At 38.4% G+C, this 16,022-nt stretch overlaps 2 protein-coding genes across 2 annotated transcripts in view; one reads left to right on the forward strand and one right to left on the reverse strand.

Annotated features, from left to right (window-relative positions):
- Positions 1–409: 409 nt before the first annotated feature.
- RBM45 (RNA binding motif protein 45) lies at positions 410–13,676 on the reverse strand. Its single transcript, XM_082285475.1, has 10 exons — positions 13,353–13,676; positions 11,888–12,010; positions 11,637–11,763; positions 9,819–9,929; positions 9,295–9,474; positions 8,428–8,557; positions 7,108–7,204; positions 6,565–6,731; positions 5,045–5,241; positions 410–1,377 (listed from the first exon to the last, which is right to left on the reverse strand). The coding sequence occupies exons 1-9, from the start codon at positions 13,629–13,631 to the stop codon at positions 5,049–5,051; spliced, it is 1,407 nt and encodes a 468-aa protein (XP_082141601.1). The 5' UTR covers positions 13,632–13,676; the 3' UTR covers positions 410–1,377; positions 5,045–5,048.
- Positions 13,677–14,067: 391 nt separating this feature from the next.
- Positions 14,068–16,022, forward strand: part of PDE11A (phosphodiesterase 11A) — a gene marked incomplete at both ends in the record, with an annotated part of 115,728 nt that continues 113,773 nt past the window's right edge. Inside the window, one exon of the mRNA XM_082285507.1 lies at positions 14,068–14,097. The remainder of the gene's footprint in view (positions 14,098–16,022) is intronic.

Genomic DNA, 16,022 nt, shown 5'->3' on the forward strand with positions numbered 1-16,022 from the left:
TTTCACTAATTTCACACAGCTATGCCAAATTAAGCAGGAATTTTACAGCTTGGTTAACCATGCAGCCCTTATTCAATTCTGCTCCTTGTGCTGAATGAAACAACTGCACTTGGGGAAAAGAGCTGCTGGTGAGTCATCAAGGACTGCATTTTAACAGGTATGAGTGGAATGGAGGGGAAGGAAAAGATTTCTTAGGCAACCTTTACTCAGCAACTTGCTCCCATTTGATCATTTGAATTCTAATATTCTTTTTAAAAAAGAAAAATTGGGGTTTTTTTAAAACATGGTTTATTACTTTAAATTCAAACTTCTGAACCAATTGATCAAAGGACCATATGGGAGATACTGGGAAACAGGAAGCATCCAAGGGCATGCTTCTCCTCTAGAGTACATACAACTAGAATTCCTCAATTTTATCTGTACATGTTATTTTAATAAACAGGATATTTTCAATTCAACAAGTAGTATACAGGAATACATGGGAAAGTAATGGCATTTGAAAATTCTCTGTGCACATACTTATTTGAACTATCTTCATTTACTCTCCATGAGTGCCAGAACCATCTTCATCCTGCTGAAAACTTGACTTGTCCAACTCCTACTTGAACAGATGCATTGTAAGCTTCTGGAAGAAAAAAACCAAAAGAAGAAACACCCCAACCCCTCAAAACTAACAAAACCAGACCCACAGCCTTAGACTCCACAGTTTCCCCGCAGTTATAGCCAAAAGACCTCAGGATAAGAAAGGATAAATATAAGAAGTTTTGGTAGTCTGACACAGAGTCAAATGTTCCTTTAACTAAACAGCATAATGAATAACTTTGGCCCAAAGCAACAAAATATTTAACAATGTACTTTGAATTATTTTCTTGATTACAGCTATTTTAAGTCTAGATTAATACTGTCATGTCTGCTAGCAGTTGTTAAAGTTACTTGATTTTCTTTGAATTTACTGCTGTACTTCACTTTTCAATGCAATTTGGATCATGAGAGATGTCTTCTATTTTAACAGAATCTGAACCATTATAAATTAACCAGTCAAGTCAGAAAATGCTGACTCCTTTATTTCCTCCATCATTGTAATTTCCATCTTATAAGGAAGGATTCAGGTAAAAACAAGAGCTATTTCTGTAATACAAGGTTATATACTACTACAAGAACAACCACCAGTTAACAGTTTTTAATGCCTAGATAATTTTCAAAACTGTATGTCTGCATATTCAGAAAGGAAAAGGATCATAGAGAGATGAACTAAGTAACAATTAACAAAAAAAAAAGTTGTCACTGAAAAAAGCTGTCACTGTCCACAGGAACCATGTCTAGTCACGTTTTCAGTCAGTCAGTCAGCTAGCTGAGGGTCATGTCATTACTTAGTTTCTGTAGAAAAAACACAAGTACAAAAATAGTATCAAAAAGCAACATACCTATTTTTATTTTAAAGGACATACTATAAAATATAATCATTACAACAGCATATAAATAAGGCTTTCAATATCTTTAGAAGAATAATGTTGAAGTTTTAGGCATACTTCTCTAAACTTTTAAAGAAGTGCCTCTTTCTCTGAGCAATGTGTAAAAGCCAGCATTTTTTCTGCAGTATACTGTTGATACAAATACACCTATTTTTTCAAAGTATATCACAACTATGATACAATTACTTTTTAAAAACATTTTTGCAGAGCAGTAAATCATTAAAATGTATACATATCAACATCAGGATTTTAAAAAAGGTCTAAATAAAAAAAAAAGAATGCAAATCAAGTCAGTGATGTGGACTTTTTCCAGACAAGAATAACAAGACAATAAAAACCAAGTATTTTATGGCAGAATAAATGTTTTTTTTCAACTTAGTAAGTAATTAAATAATTATTTAAAACACCCAACTTTTTTCAGAGAAAAAATGCAATGAATCCATTTGCTGTGGGTTGAAGTCAATCAGCAATAACCATTAAAAGCTACAGAACCTAGCTCCAAGTAGCTGTGTCTGGCATTTCCAACACAAGAAGCTCTGCTTTCTAAGGACTATCTGAATGCTTTGTGAAAGATGTTTGGGGTGAGCTTGCCTTTTTTGTTTTGTTTGCTTGTGGCTCTCGTTTTTAGTGGTTTGCATTTTTCTTTCCAAGGGCGGGGCTGGTATTTAAACAGAACTACTAGGCAGCAATGAAGAGATTGCTTGATTGGAATTTCACAATGCATTCTTCTGACAGATAGCAAATTCTTTCCTTCCTCTCCTATTTTAGAATGACACAATTTGTGTAACTGGCATCAGACACTGCAGTGAGGTTTCCACAAAATACTCAAAATAATGCAAAGCCCTGAGTGGAGAGCATAAGCTGGTCAAGAGCAAGATCATTAAGACAGGTCTGCTTTTAGCAACTGCCTAGAAGTATGCAGTGTCATTGTCTTCTCAAGCCTAATCTGATTTAAAGCAAGATAGTTAGAAGTGATTATTTCAGCCATTAATACTTACTTAGCATAAGAGGGGATAATCTCACCCCCCAAAAACTTACATTAGGACTTAAAGTGGTTAAAAGAACCTTACTGGTCTGTATTTCCATCTTTTCTCTGCTACTTTTAACTACTCACATAAACAACTGAATTCTCATTGACTTCTAGGAGAACCAGAGCCTGTAAAATTCATTAGGTGGATTAGTTTAGAATATTAATAGACCTGTATTCAAATTTGCCTGATGAAACAAAGTTTGTTGCAAGGTAAGAAAGTTCTTAAGAGTCAGAAGTTTGCACTGCAAAAGCATTATGAGTAGTATACTGTTACCACAAAACCTTTTTTAAGAAACAATTTTGTAAATTGTATTTTAAAAAAGATTATTTACATAAAAAGGTGTTGGGGCAAAACTTCAAATGTGTTGAAAAAAATTAGTATTTTACTTAATTATTCCATTGAATTACATTTATTTTCATATAGATTCTAGAATTCACAGGTCTTATAATGGATTTTAATCAGAGAACCTTGTATAGAAAAGACTATTTCAGAAATCCAGTCACCTTGTTAGAGACAAAAGGCAAGCAATACAACAGCACTTTAGAAAGGATTTTATTAAGAGGCAATGATTTCCTTAAGTGAAAACTCACAGAAGTTTTGTCTAGAAAGATTATTTCCTACAGCTAAAATTCAATGAAGAAAGTTAATATTCTCAATCTTAAAAAAAATCCACAACTATTTCAGAGGTAGAGAGAATTGCACCTCCTTTCACATGCACAATTTAACACTTTAACTGAAAGCAAAATACAAGCCTCCAAATTACTGTAAAGCTTGTCAGTCATTCCAGTGCAAAATCAGGCAGTGGTAAAATCACTTACATGGGAAATGTAAGTGATTCTCTTTTGAAAGGGAATCTTCCCTTTTAGGTACCACTTCATTTGAACTTGAGAAACAACCAAAGGACAAATGAACAAGTAATTGTCTGTCTACCCTGAAAAGAGACAGATGCCAAGACAACCTGCTAAGAGACGTGGAATCAGGAATTTGGTGTACAAAAAAAGTAGGGATAAATAATTTTTCTAATTTGGGATGCATGTAGTATTTACACTTCTCTAGTAAAAAGTACACAAGGCAGACCTGGTATTGTATTGCACTTCACAGTTATTCCTGTAGGAACCCAGAGGCTGGGATTTTATTGCTGAGAGCAAAAGTCACATTATAAACAAAGAAAACTTTTACAAAGATAAGAGCATGGGTACAAGTTACTTAAAATTGCATTCACCAGAGCTGATGATTAAAAAGAAAGTTTCTATTTAGTTTTAGCTATAATTCCATGCAGAAAAAAGAATGCCCAGAAATCCAAGTTTTTAAAACAAAAGTTGTGTATAAAAACTAAGGCCAGGTTTAGTATCTGCTGCTTATCAGAAGAGCAACATGGAGGTCCTTAGGAGAAAAAGAACACTTCAGGCAAGAGCTTTTTTTGGTCTTTGCAACTCTTGGGTCACAAAGGACATCTATACAAAGAAAGGTACAAGGAGTGAAGCTTAGAGGGAAAACACTGATGCAAAGACAGTCATGTGGTATTTTCTGAATTAGTTAAACCAAAACTTCATGTACCCTAAGAAGATAGTATGGTACTGGAAATATCTGGAAGCTATAGTAATATTTGAGAGTTATTTTGTACAAAACAGGGCTTAGCCTTTTCTCCCCCAAGTATATTCTCCTTTGGCAACAGTCCTAATGCTGAAAGAAATAAAAATAATTTAAAAATGTGACGAAATTCAATATAACTTGAAGCAAAAAAATGTTTTAAAAGAACACTTGAATTTTGGTCCCTGAAGTCAGTAAAAAATAAAACCTCTCTAGGAGTTTAGCCAACTTTCACAGGCCATAAGCATCAAACAGTAAGTTCTCAAACTAATTATCTTAAACATGTATCTCAATTCCTTCACCACAAGCTCTGCTCTATTTTCCCCACTATCACATATTCCAGCTACACCTGATTTCTGAGGACACAGATGATCCAGATATCCCAAAGCTTCGGTTTCACCTGACAACCTTACCTGTCCCCCCACCACATTTTTTTTCTAATTTACCCCTTCTAATTTACCCCTTTTCTAATTTTCTAATTTACCCCTTTTTTCTAATTTACCCCCTAACTCTTCATCTTTATCCAATGCCACGGAGGGCATGTGATTGTAATGAAAAAAAAGACACACACAAGCTTATGTCTGTTTCATTGTTTATTTTTGCATACTCTTTTCAATGTCAACTGATCCTCTCATGTACAAAAATGATATTTCTATGAACACCCAGATAAATTTTTATCAACTGGTTCATATTTTTTTCAAGAATTATAAAATTTGATTGTTGCTAAAATAAAGTGCACATATAAGTGCGTACACACACCTATATATATATACATGTATGTGTATACACACCCAGATATATCAAGAATTCTATTTCAATTTGCTAGCTAAGAATAGGTTTAAAGTTTATCATTATATGTTTGTATCTAACTTCAAAATCTTTGCCTCTCACTATTTCAGGTAGCTGGACCTCAGGGTAAGAAGGAGCTCAGGCTGGGTAGGGGGTACTCACCTGCTCAGTAAGTTCTCTGGCGCTTGTTGGGCTCCTCCGAGGGCGAGTCTGCCAACCTCACTTTCAGCCTCACCCCGTTCACAATCTTGCCATGCAATGCAGTTATGGCCTCGCTGGCACTTGCTCTGTCTGCAAATTTTGCATAGCCCACGTTTTTTCCAGCAACAAGATAAACATTTATCAATTGTCCAAAACGACTGGGGGGGGAAAAGAATAGAAAATTTACAGATTTTCCTGCAACATTTCCAATCTGATGTATGATTTATTAACTGTGAAAACAGTATTCTTATATCTATGTTCCCAATTTGCATATTCCCTTCTCTTGAATTATGGGCAGAAACACAAATGAACACCAGAAGTTCACAGGTAATGTTTTCTATGAAATATTACAATAGAACCATAAACATCGGTGATTTCTCTCTTATTCAAAAGAATATGTAATGCCAACAAATACTACAGTCCCCGAACACCCCACAAAAACAAAACAAGAAAAAAACCCAAACCAACCAAAAGTAAGACATACACACCCAAGCCAGCAGATAATTTAGAACCTAAACCTGCATCTCACTTAAATGAACTTGCTCAGTTGCAATTCTTTTCAAAAAAGGTCTCACCAAAATGACTCAGAAAACAAGCACTACAGCTTCAGGGAAAAATAGAGATTTTCAAGTACTCAGGAGATTCCTAGACAGATTCTTAAATATTTTTTTAAAATAGTCTGCTTGCTTCTTACGGAAGTTATACTGAAGTGTCAAGACTCGAGTGCATGGCCTTTTCCTCCTCCAGCATCTGATTAAGAAAATCCACTATATCAAATAGGTACAATTTTAAATTTCACACACATTTTCCTCTCCTGGTGCTTTGAAAATATTTTGGCTCTCCAAAGATTTATTGCAAATTCAAGCCATCAGAAAAGGGAAACACCTCTCTCTTCAAGAGTATACTACAAATAAATAATATAAAATACTGGAGAACTATTAACTATTGATTTTTTTAAAGATGGCAAAAATTGTCTCAAGTCTTTGCTCCACACAGGGAGATAGAAAGAATGATTAAAATAGTGTTAATAGAATGCAAACCATTATAATGTAGCAGAAAAACAACACCCTATACTTGCTCCCCCTAAGTTACTGTGGAAATTTATCAAAATAGTTAAATGCCTTACAGAAATATGTAAAAGAAAATGCAAAATGAACTAGGAAATAGTAACTGCAAGTACTACATTTTTTGGTTAAAAATCAACATTAGAAGACTAGACATTTGACTTCAGATTAAGTTAATTGATAACAACGCTGCTACACTGACGACATTGCATCTATGGTTCAACGTGAATCCCATTACACACTTCTTTCAAAAAGCAGCTGTTACCTACTGTTCACTTATGACTTACTGGTCACTGTCTACTGGCCTTTCTGAAAAGAGTTTTAAGGCCCTCTTCTTTATTTTCAGTGTTTACTTTAAGTATTTCCTAGTTTGATTTCTTTTTGTTAGGGAACACTTACTTGTAAATAGAGTCTTACCAGAACACATCCTCCAGTACATTTACGGGTAAAGGATGGGGATGAAAAAGTATGAAAAGCCTTTCCTTCACAGAAGTGTCAGGTGGAACTTTTTTTTTGGGTGGTGGAAGTATGGCATCTGTTTGGGGCTGCAGCAATTGTGGGCCAGAAGTTCCTCCAAATGCTTGCTGAAACAGAAAAATGCAAGTGTAAGTTAACTGGTGGGGGGGGGCACAGGAAGTAATTTTACCTTTCTTACCATTTTTGTTCCATCACAGGACATAAATAGGCCTTGTGAGTGCTAATCTTTATTTTATTTATTTATTATTATTTATTATCTTACTTTATTTACTTTGGTTATTTCATTAGATTGGACAATAAATTCAAGTAAGGTCAGACACCTTTTCAGGGAATAAAATGCACTAACCAACCAGAGATACACCTTAAAAATGCAGCATGTAGAACAGTTTACAGAAGCAAGTGAGCAGTGTTCTTTATTGGCATATGTGAAGTTTCTTACAACAATTCAGAAGAACACCAACACCATCCATGACGTGAACTTACAGGAGGCGTCCTGTACTGCTGAACGATCGCGCTGTTACTGCGCAGCGCTGACGACACCTGCGCTGTTACCAGCTGTGTTGCCATTTTCCTGATAAGGCTGCAAGCAGAAGTGATAATAAACTACTTCAAAGAAAGAGCTAAGTTATGGAAATCTTAAATTTAGCAAGAGAAAGTAAGTTTTAATACACATCAGAGTATCTCTAGAAATCTGTTATGTCATGTACATGATGAAAATCAAGGCAGGCTTTCATGACAGCCTACAGAGAGATCTGAAAGCCTGCATGCTAGCTGCAACTCACTGAAAACATTCATTCATTACCACTTACAGATACACAAAACTACTCTCTGGGCTTTTTAACACTCTAGGGGAAAAAAAGATTGACTTGTCTCTACAAGAGTCCACTACATTTTCTGAGAGATGACTAAAAAGCAAAAGGGACAGAAAAACTTCACCCGTTTCGGTAAAGAGCACAGAGATTCAGTTCAGAAACCAAAATATTATCAGAGAGTTTACTTCCAGTCCTCATTTTCCAGTGATTTTTCTTTGTTCTGATGCAGAGTAAGAAAAAGCAGTTGCTTTTTGCATAAATACACAGCCTGTGTTGTTAGACCATGTAGGAATTACTGGAGAATGAAGGTTGCAATGAACATCGGTTTCAGTTCAGATCAGGCATGTACTTCTGAAGTGAATCTCTCCACTGTCCCTCCTTACTGTCTTCATCTCCCAGAACAGGTTTGACATGAACTAGACTCCTTTAGGATGAAACTAAGGCAAAAAATTCACTGCAGGAGAGTAGCTAAGCTGCTCCAACTTGTACTGGGCATTCAAAACATAGGAAGAAGTTAGAAATGATCAAACACCTGAGAATTCCCCATACTGTACCAATATCAGATCCTCAGCACCCAAAAGCTTTACTCTACATATGTGCTTCACAAAGCTACTGCTTGCACTCCTGCAAATACAGCCAAGAGACAAAGTACCTAAGTCTGGTTCTAATTCAAAAACCTCATCAAAAGTACATTCCAGCCTTGTTACATGTTACAGATATATTGACAGATTCTTGCCAAATTCCAGATTTTTCCATAGCATCTTAAAAATATGTGTTTTAGTCTTTATCAAAGACTACCAAGTTTCAAAAGGCTTATTCTAAACCATTCAAAAAAAAAAAACAAAAAAAAACCAAAGAGTTTCAGAAAATACTATCTGCAAGCACGGCACAAGCTCACAGTGATAGTGATGTTACGTCTTCTGTTAAAAATGTGTTTATTTTATATTTTGCTCTCCAGAACACAACTTACAACTCTGTAAGTTGTACTTACTCTGAGCTATCGTTCCCATCTTCTAGGAAAATGACAGTTAGTCGATTTCCAGGAGGATACTCAAACCCGTGCAGTTTGTACTTGGCATATATAGCTGAGGCAGCAGTGCTGTACTGAATCACAGCGTACCCTGCAAACACAGTGCACACAGTGTCACCAGGAGACAGGTAAATCCTCAGGACAAACTACCCTCATGTAAGCAATACATTTAAACAGCTCATCAGGCATGGATGACACAAAATTGTTAAGTCTTTTTAGCATACATCATTACTACTTCATCAGTTTTATTCGTGAAGGAAACTTCGGTGAAGTTAACTAGTGACAGATGAGCTGTATTTATGCTAACTTGAAAAGCTGGCAGTAAAACCACACAAGTGAAAACATGACTTCCTCACTACTCCAGAATTAGTAACAAAAGGATACATAATTTTATTTAAAAATGCAATTATCCCATCAACAGTGAATTTCAACTTTTCATTTTACTTGTGTCAACTTGTACACACACACATTTCAGAATGAAAATTCAAAAGATCTGCTTAGAGAACATTTTAATGTCTAATAATTTCTGAAAACTTTTTTCTTCCTTTATTCTGCCTCAAACTATTAATTTAACCAAAACCCACTTATCATGACTTTGACTCTAACCCTCTTGAGTTTTTATTATCTGAAAGTAAAGGCATAATCCCTTTAGGGCTACCTGTAAACAGGGGTTCAAATGAAACTGAATTCTTGAGTTTATGCAGTGATAGCAGCAACCACTGCTTGTTTCCAACAAAACTGTATTTTGCAATACAAGTTAAGTGAAGTACAATTACAAGGGATTCCGTTCAGAGAAAAAAGACAAAAACCTTTTGTTCTTTTACTTACCACTGTTGGTATGAGGGTCTCGCTGAACATCACAGTATTCCAATCCTGGAACTAAATCAAAGAGGGCAAACAGCTGCTCTTGAATAAAGGGGAGCCGTGATACCACTGACAGGCGTTTGGAGACTGGTTCTTGAATCCTGGTCTCAGTTTTTTCAAAGCTACAAAATTCTGGCTGCATACCTCAAGAATCAACAAAACAATGCGAGTCATCACACCAGCATGCCTTCATTTCATGCATATGCTGCATTCAACTCTTAAAAGTAATCCAAGTGAATTATATTATATATAAAGGTCCCGTGTTGATTTCACCAGTGCAGGTCACAAAATAATTGGCCAACCAGAGCAAAGCAAGCCATAAAAATAGAGAGATGAAACACCTGGCTAGTTTCTAACTTCAATACCCAATCTACTATTGAAGTGTTGACCTAAGCCTCCATCAGCTTCCCTTCCTCCAAACCACATTCTTATTTAGTGACCATACTGGAGCCTACAAATCACTTTCAGGGTAAAAAGCTGTGACTTACAAAATGGAAGCGTATTCCCTCTTAGATCTTGCCTCATGTTATTACTGTAATAATCGTGTTCAAAAGACTCAGATGACTTATTTTTAGGTTCAGCCAAAATGGCCCTGTAGCCTGAAAGAAACAACCACACACATAAAACCACCTCAGCACATCTCAGTTATCTGACCAGGCCCACACTCTCCCAAGTCCCATATTTAGAAACATTACTCAGAAAACCCAGTAAGTGCTGGATTTAGAGGAATAACTAAACTATAACTCTTGAAGTCTGCCACAACAATTTTGTGAAAGTTAACAGCTTTGAAATGGAGTTACTCCTACTCACAAGTTAAGCATGACAGAGGCTAATTGCCATGAGAGTGACTGAGCACTGGCACAGCTTGCCCAGAAAGCCTATGGAGTCTCCATGTACGGGGATATTCAAAAGTCACCTGGACATGGTCCTGGGCCACCAGTACCCAGGTGACCCTGCCTGACCCAAGTCATTGAGCTAGATGACCTCCAGAGGTCCCCTCCAACGTCAACCATTCTGTGATACTTAGCAGGATTCTGAAATGCTCCAGAAGCCATCACCTGAACTTCTGTGCTAAAACAGTATTTTGTGGATGTTTTACACTGATCTAGGTTTTGCTTTTATGAAATAAAGGGGTTATCAAGCTATCGAACTAATTTCATTTTAGCCTCACAGCAAATAGGAAATAAAATTTGACTGCTAAGTAATCTCAGGCTCATATATAATATAATTCCTGTAGAACCACTTATGATAGATACAATGCAGAACCACCACATATATTACTGAAAAAAAAAAGAAACAAACAAAGCCATAAAAAAACCCAAACCAAAACAAAAACCTAACAAACAACCACACCCACATCCACACACCAAGTTGTTTTATACTTGTGATTGAGCAACACTGAACAGGGGGTTGCATTGAAAGACTGCTGTTAGGCTTCTGGGGAAACCTTTCTTCTTCTGGATGAGCAAACCCAATTCCCTCTGCCTCTCCTCCGAAGTCTTGTGCTTCCAGCTCCTGACATCTTTTGGCCTTCCATCAGCCTCACTCAAATTCATTAACTTTTGGTACTAGAGCATAAATGACAAATTATAGAATCACAGAATGGTTTGGGTTGGAAGGAAACTTACAGCTCGTTGAGTTCCAACTCCCTGCCTGGGGCAGGGACACCTTCCACTGACCAGGTTCCTCAGAGCCCCATCCAACCTGGCCCTGAACACTTCCAGGGATGGAGCACCCACAACATCTCTGGGCAACCTGTTCCAGTGCCTCACCAAACGGCTGGTAATAAATAAGCATACAAAGTCTTTCACTTTGTAACAGATAAACCATGACACTAAACAAAATCAAGCACCCTTCCCCAAATTTCAGTTAGCTTGGATTTGTTCTTAAATAAATGTTATCACAACAGCATCCCCATGTATCATGAAATGTATTTTATATAAAAATTAATTTTATATCAAATATATTGGATTAAAACTCCCTATTCCCAAGGACACATGAAAATTCTGTCCTGTGTATGAAGCCTACACTAAAGACCAATAATAATGTATAAAAGAAAATTCTGTATCCATTTCCAAACTCTTCTCACTGATCTTATTTGCAGTTTGTCCCTGAAAAAATGTAATCAGGTGACTGTTCTCACTGAATGTTAACAATGCTATTATTTATTTGCAATAGAACTTTGTCTCAAGATGTTTTTACATCAAGAATAATTTACCGGCAAACAAAACTAAAAATTAAAGGTACATTATCATGATACACACTTATTGCAAAAGAGCCCTTAAAGAATTCACTTAGATTCTTACTTCTATCACACTCTTCAATTGCTCGGGCAGCTTGCGATGGTTTCAAGTACCTGACATAGCCCAAACCTTTACTTTCTCCAGTAGTCTTGTTTTTAATAATGCTGCAATATTCAATGTCTCCATACATCTGGAACGATTAAAAAACATTTTAATTTCCAACATTTGAAAAACCATGAAAAGTTCCATGTGCTAAGTCCTTCTGACAAATTTAGAAAAAGGCATTTTAGAATAACTACAGAAAGTTTAAGTACCTTAAACTTCTCTCGCAGATCCTCCTCTGTGTAGGTTTTTGGTATCATAACAAAGATTCGTGTAAGCTCCTCATCTTCGACATCTCGGTGGCTTCCAGAAGCTCTTGACTGTGCAATAAATACCTAATGAAATAATTACAGAAACACTAATTACTGGCTAAAGGGTCTAAGACATCTATCAACAAGCAAGTAAAATAGTTTAACTGGCTTTGTATTTATTGTTCACATATGCTGACCTTCTTAGCATGGAAAGAAAAGAACATTTGTGACCACCTGTGGTAAAAGACCTAAAAATATAATAAACCTCGAATAGTTTCCCGAACAGGACAGGGGCCAGAAGAAGTTCTTACTGGGAATAATGAGGAATGGTGAGAAATACCACTGCTGATTCAGCAGCACTGTCAACATCACCGGGACACATGAGGTAGCAAAGAATGCATTACTGTAACAGGCCTAGTATAGCAGTAGTAAAAACAAATAAGCAAGCAAACAAACAAGAAAGCCTAGCAGCTTAATAAAGCCTTGCTACTGCAGTTCACTGCTCAGCTGGGCCAGGTTTAGAGGTCTACTGCTCTATGAAGGATCCTAACTTCTCGTATCTGTTACTGTTAAAATCTTTTTTAGTTATTAAAACAAATTTCATCTCAGAAATGCACACCAAAAGACAATCAAGAAAAAAAAGCTCAAATAAATCACAAACAAAAACAAAATAAAAACCCAAAAAAACCAACAAAGCAGTCAAGTAAGAAAGACACAACTTTCAAATCAAGCCTCTTATGCAAAAGTAGCAACTGATTTCACAGAGCTCTTAATTTATTTTTTTAATAGCCATGAAAGGGAATGAGGAAAACAACTTTGATCTTTTGTCTTCTGATGGCAAGTTCTTGAAAAAACATTTTACTGACTCAGTGGCATTTTCAAATTAAACACATGGCACCTTCTTTCACTATTCAAACTCATTCATATTTTCTTAGTACTTGGCGAACAGGAAAACCAATCAGGAAACTGAAAGCTGACAGAACAGTTCCATAAATTTAAAAAAAAAAAAAAAAAAGTTTTGTAAAGTGTTCACAAGCTACAGAACCAATATAAAACATACTTGCACAGACAGTTCTATACAGTTCTATTTATTCACATCTATCGTGCTTGTTTTCCGCAGGCCTGCTACAGCTGAGGCCACCGGTGGGAACTCAAGGCGCGGACGGGCCCCGGCGCTCCCCACGAGAGCCGCGGGTGGATGTGACCGGGAGGGGCCGCCGAGGCTCCCGCTCCCCCGGGCCCGCCCCTGCCCGGCTCCCGCTCCCCCGGGCCCGCCCCCGCCCGGCTCCCGCTCCCCTGCCCGGCTCCCGCTCCCCTGGGCCCGCCCCCGCCCGGCTCCCGCTCCCCCCGCCCGGCTCCCGCTCCCCCGGGCCCGCCCCTGCCCGGCTCCCGCTCCCCCGGGCCCGCCGCCGCCGCCCGGCCCTACCTTGATGGGCTTGGTGTCGGGGAGCAGGCTGCGGCCGTGCATCTCCTCCATGGCCCGGCAAGCCTGCGAGCTGCGGGCGAACTTGATGAAGGCGATGCCGCGGGACTCGTTGGTCCGCCTGTCCCGCAGGAGCCAGATGTTCTGGATGTCCCCGAAGGGGGAGAAGCGCTCCCGGATCAGCGCCTCGCCGGTGTCCTTGCCCAGCACCACGAAGACGCGGCTGTTGGGCGGCTCGTCCAGGCACTCGGCCGAGAGGCGGACGCCGCTGCCCTCCTCCATGGCGGGGCCCCGAGCACGGCAAGCTTCTCCCGCGGGCCAGCAGGGCAGCGCGGCAGCGCCTTTTCCGCCGGGGACACAGCGCGCCCGCCCCTTCCGCCGCCGCTTCCCCGCGCCCGCCCCCGAGCGGCCGCTCCCGCGCACTCGCAGCCGCCGCACGGATGGAGGTCGGGCGGCGCGCATCCTTCCTGTTACTTCTCACAAGCAAACTAAATATGCAGAAATTCCCCCTCTCTTTCACGTAAACAGATGCAGTTGTCAAGCAGAAGGACGTGATAACATTTGGGTTTTTTTTCTAAACGGGTTGTGTTGAAAAAAGTAACATGATCTCTATTCAGAAATATTCTCAGTGCCACACTGTTGGAAAAGATGGAAAGCACAAGACAGGACCAAAACTTTGGGGTTTATTTGGCTGTACAACAGGACAAGCTGCAGGATTTTCTTAACTCAGATCCAAACAAAAATAAAGGCAAAACTAAGAGGTGACATAAATAAGGTACAGTGTTGGAGGGGACATACATAAAAAAAGATTTTTCTTTAGAGGCATGATAGAAAGCCTTACAAGGACTTACTTAAAACTGTCAACTTTGCATTACTGCAGATGAATCTCAACTACAGTGCCACAGAAACAAAAATCCTCACTCCCTGTATTAAAACATTGGTACAATTTCCAATACTCAGTACAGCAGGTCAGAAGGTTTATAGCTTTCCCAGAACACTGTAGTGCCAATGGGCAGATTTTAATTTCTTTTTCTGGAGAGCTTTTAGATTTTTTTGCTGGTCACTACCCTCTACTGGCATCATGGCGTGCTGCAGTTATTTTGCTTGACTTAATACCATCCCCTACTATTACGCTATGACTTTTGGTTTTTCTTGTGCTTTTCACAGAGACAGTCTTGAAGAACAGTGGAACGTGTAAAACGGGAAGTATTCTGTGTGGCTTTCATTGGGTTTATTTCTATTATTTGAATATAAATTATATTATTTGAATCGAGCTATGAATTACAAATACAGTTCTGTGTCCTGTCGTTTGGGTTTTTTTCTGGTTACTAAAGTGCTTCAGAATTGTACGACTTTTTTTTTTCTGTGATTTCTAGGAAACGTTTTGTGACATTCACTTTATACTGGAATTTCCTTCAATGTATCATCAGCATATAGTAACTATTTTTTCCCATTAAAATTGTAGTGAACAAATCATACAGATGTTACTACAAGTTTTTAAAAGAAAGCAAAGTGATATATAAATTCAATTTAGACAATGGGAAGAGTCAGCTCTGGAGGACAGAAATGTGAACATGTCATTACAGGTATTCCAGTAGTCTTCAGAACAAGAGCAGGCTTCTGTTGAAAGACACAGCTTTTAGCAGGTTTGGAAGGAAACAATAATGGTTTTTCTACTTCTGTCAAGAGATTCCAGGAAGTGGCGATTGACAACCTTTTTTTTAATGTCCTTCAATGGAGCACAGCCTTGAGAAATTTCATGTCACTCTCATGCTCATTTTAAAAAACGGCATGAATTATATTTGAATCTTCTGGATATTGGAATTACAAAGATATTCACATAGTTTAGAAGCAGTAAGCAGTTGTACATGAAGTGATGCAAAGAACTGCAACTCTCCATGATGCAAAAAGGATTTCTATTTTAGTTATTAAAGTGACACAAAGTATACCTTGTGAATTTTATATTATACATCATTTATGCTCCCATTCTCCTGGATTCTACTGGACTACTTCCCTTTTTCAGACTGTTTAGAGTAATAAAGCATCTCCCCAAATGACAAATTTTTCTCAAGTGGTTTTCCCAATTGCTTTTTGAGGAGTGCTATTCCACTGCCCTTCGTAACAGAGAAACACACTATGCCTGAGAAATGCACTGACATTTCTCCTTCTGATTCTTTTAGGGCATCTTAGGGCATTTCTGTATGTTGTACCCAAGGAAACCAGGTGGAACTGGCTAAAGCCTGCACTGCTGTCTGAGTTGGCATTTTGCATCACTGCTGACAAGAGGTGCATCATACCTCAGATGCATCAAATGTAAGCTGCCTGTACCTCACTGCAGCATACCTATAAAATTACAAAGGCAGCAAAATCCCATGGCATTGACAAAATCCATTTTCCTATTTTTACCCTCCCACAAAAGGCTGACACTAATCTATCTCAGGCCAACACATGAGGCTGCAGCCCAGTGTACGCTGTGCTTGTTTAACTCGCCCTGCAGACAGAACAGAGACCCCAGTTTTCTCCTAATATCCATCAATGCACACCAGGCCAGGCTTCTGAACCAGTTTTTATCCTGACAGCATGTCCAAAGCCTGTGCAAGTTACAGAACAGTCAAATCAATGTAATCATCTTTGTCACATTTCATCTTTACATGGATTTTGGGTTCCACAGTT

Source organism: Coloeus monedula, assembly GCF_965178545.1.
Source record: "Coloeus monedula genome assembly, chromosome: 7".
NCBI classification, from domain to species: domain Eukaryota; kingdom Metazoa; phylum Chordata; class Aves; order Passeriformes; family Corvidae; genus Coloeus; species Coloeus monedula.

Excerpts from the sequence above, each read along its gene's own strand:
- RBM45 (XM_082285475.1), bottom strand. The coding sequence starts at position 13,631 with ATGGAGGAGGGCAGCGGCGTCCGCCTCTCGGCCGAGTGCCTGGACGAG. Across the intron at positions 11,764-11,887 it reads ATCTGCGAGAGAAGTTTAAG|ATGTATGGAGACATTGAATA; the intron begins GTACTTAAACTT and ends TAATCGTTCCAG. Across the intron at positions 5,242-6,564 it reads GTACTGGAGGATGTGTTCTG|TCGTTTTGGACAATTGATAA; the intron begins GTAAGACTCTAT and ends TTCCCCCCCCAG.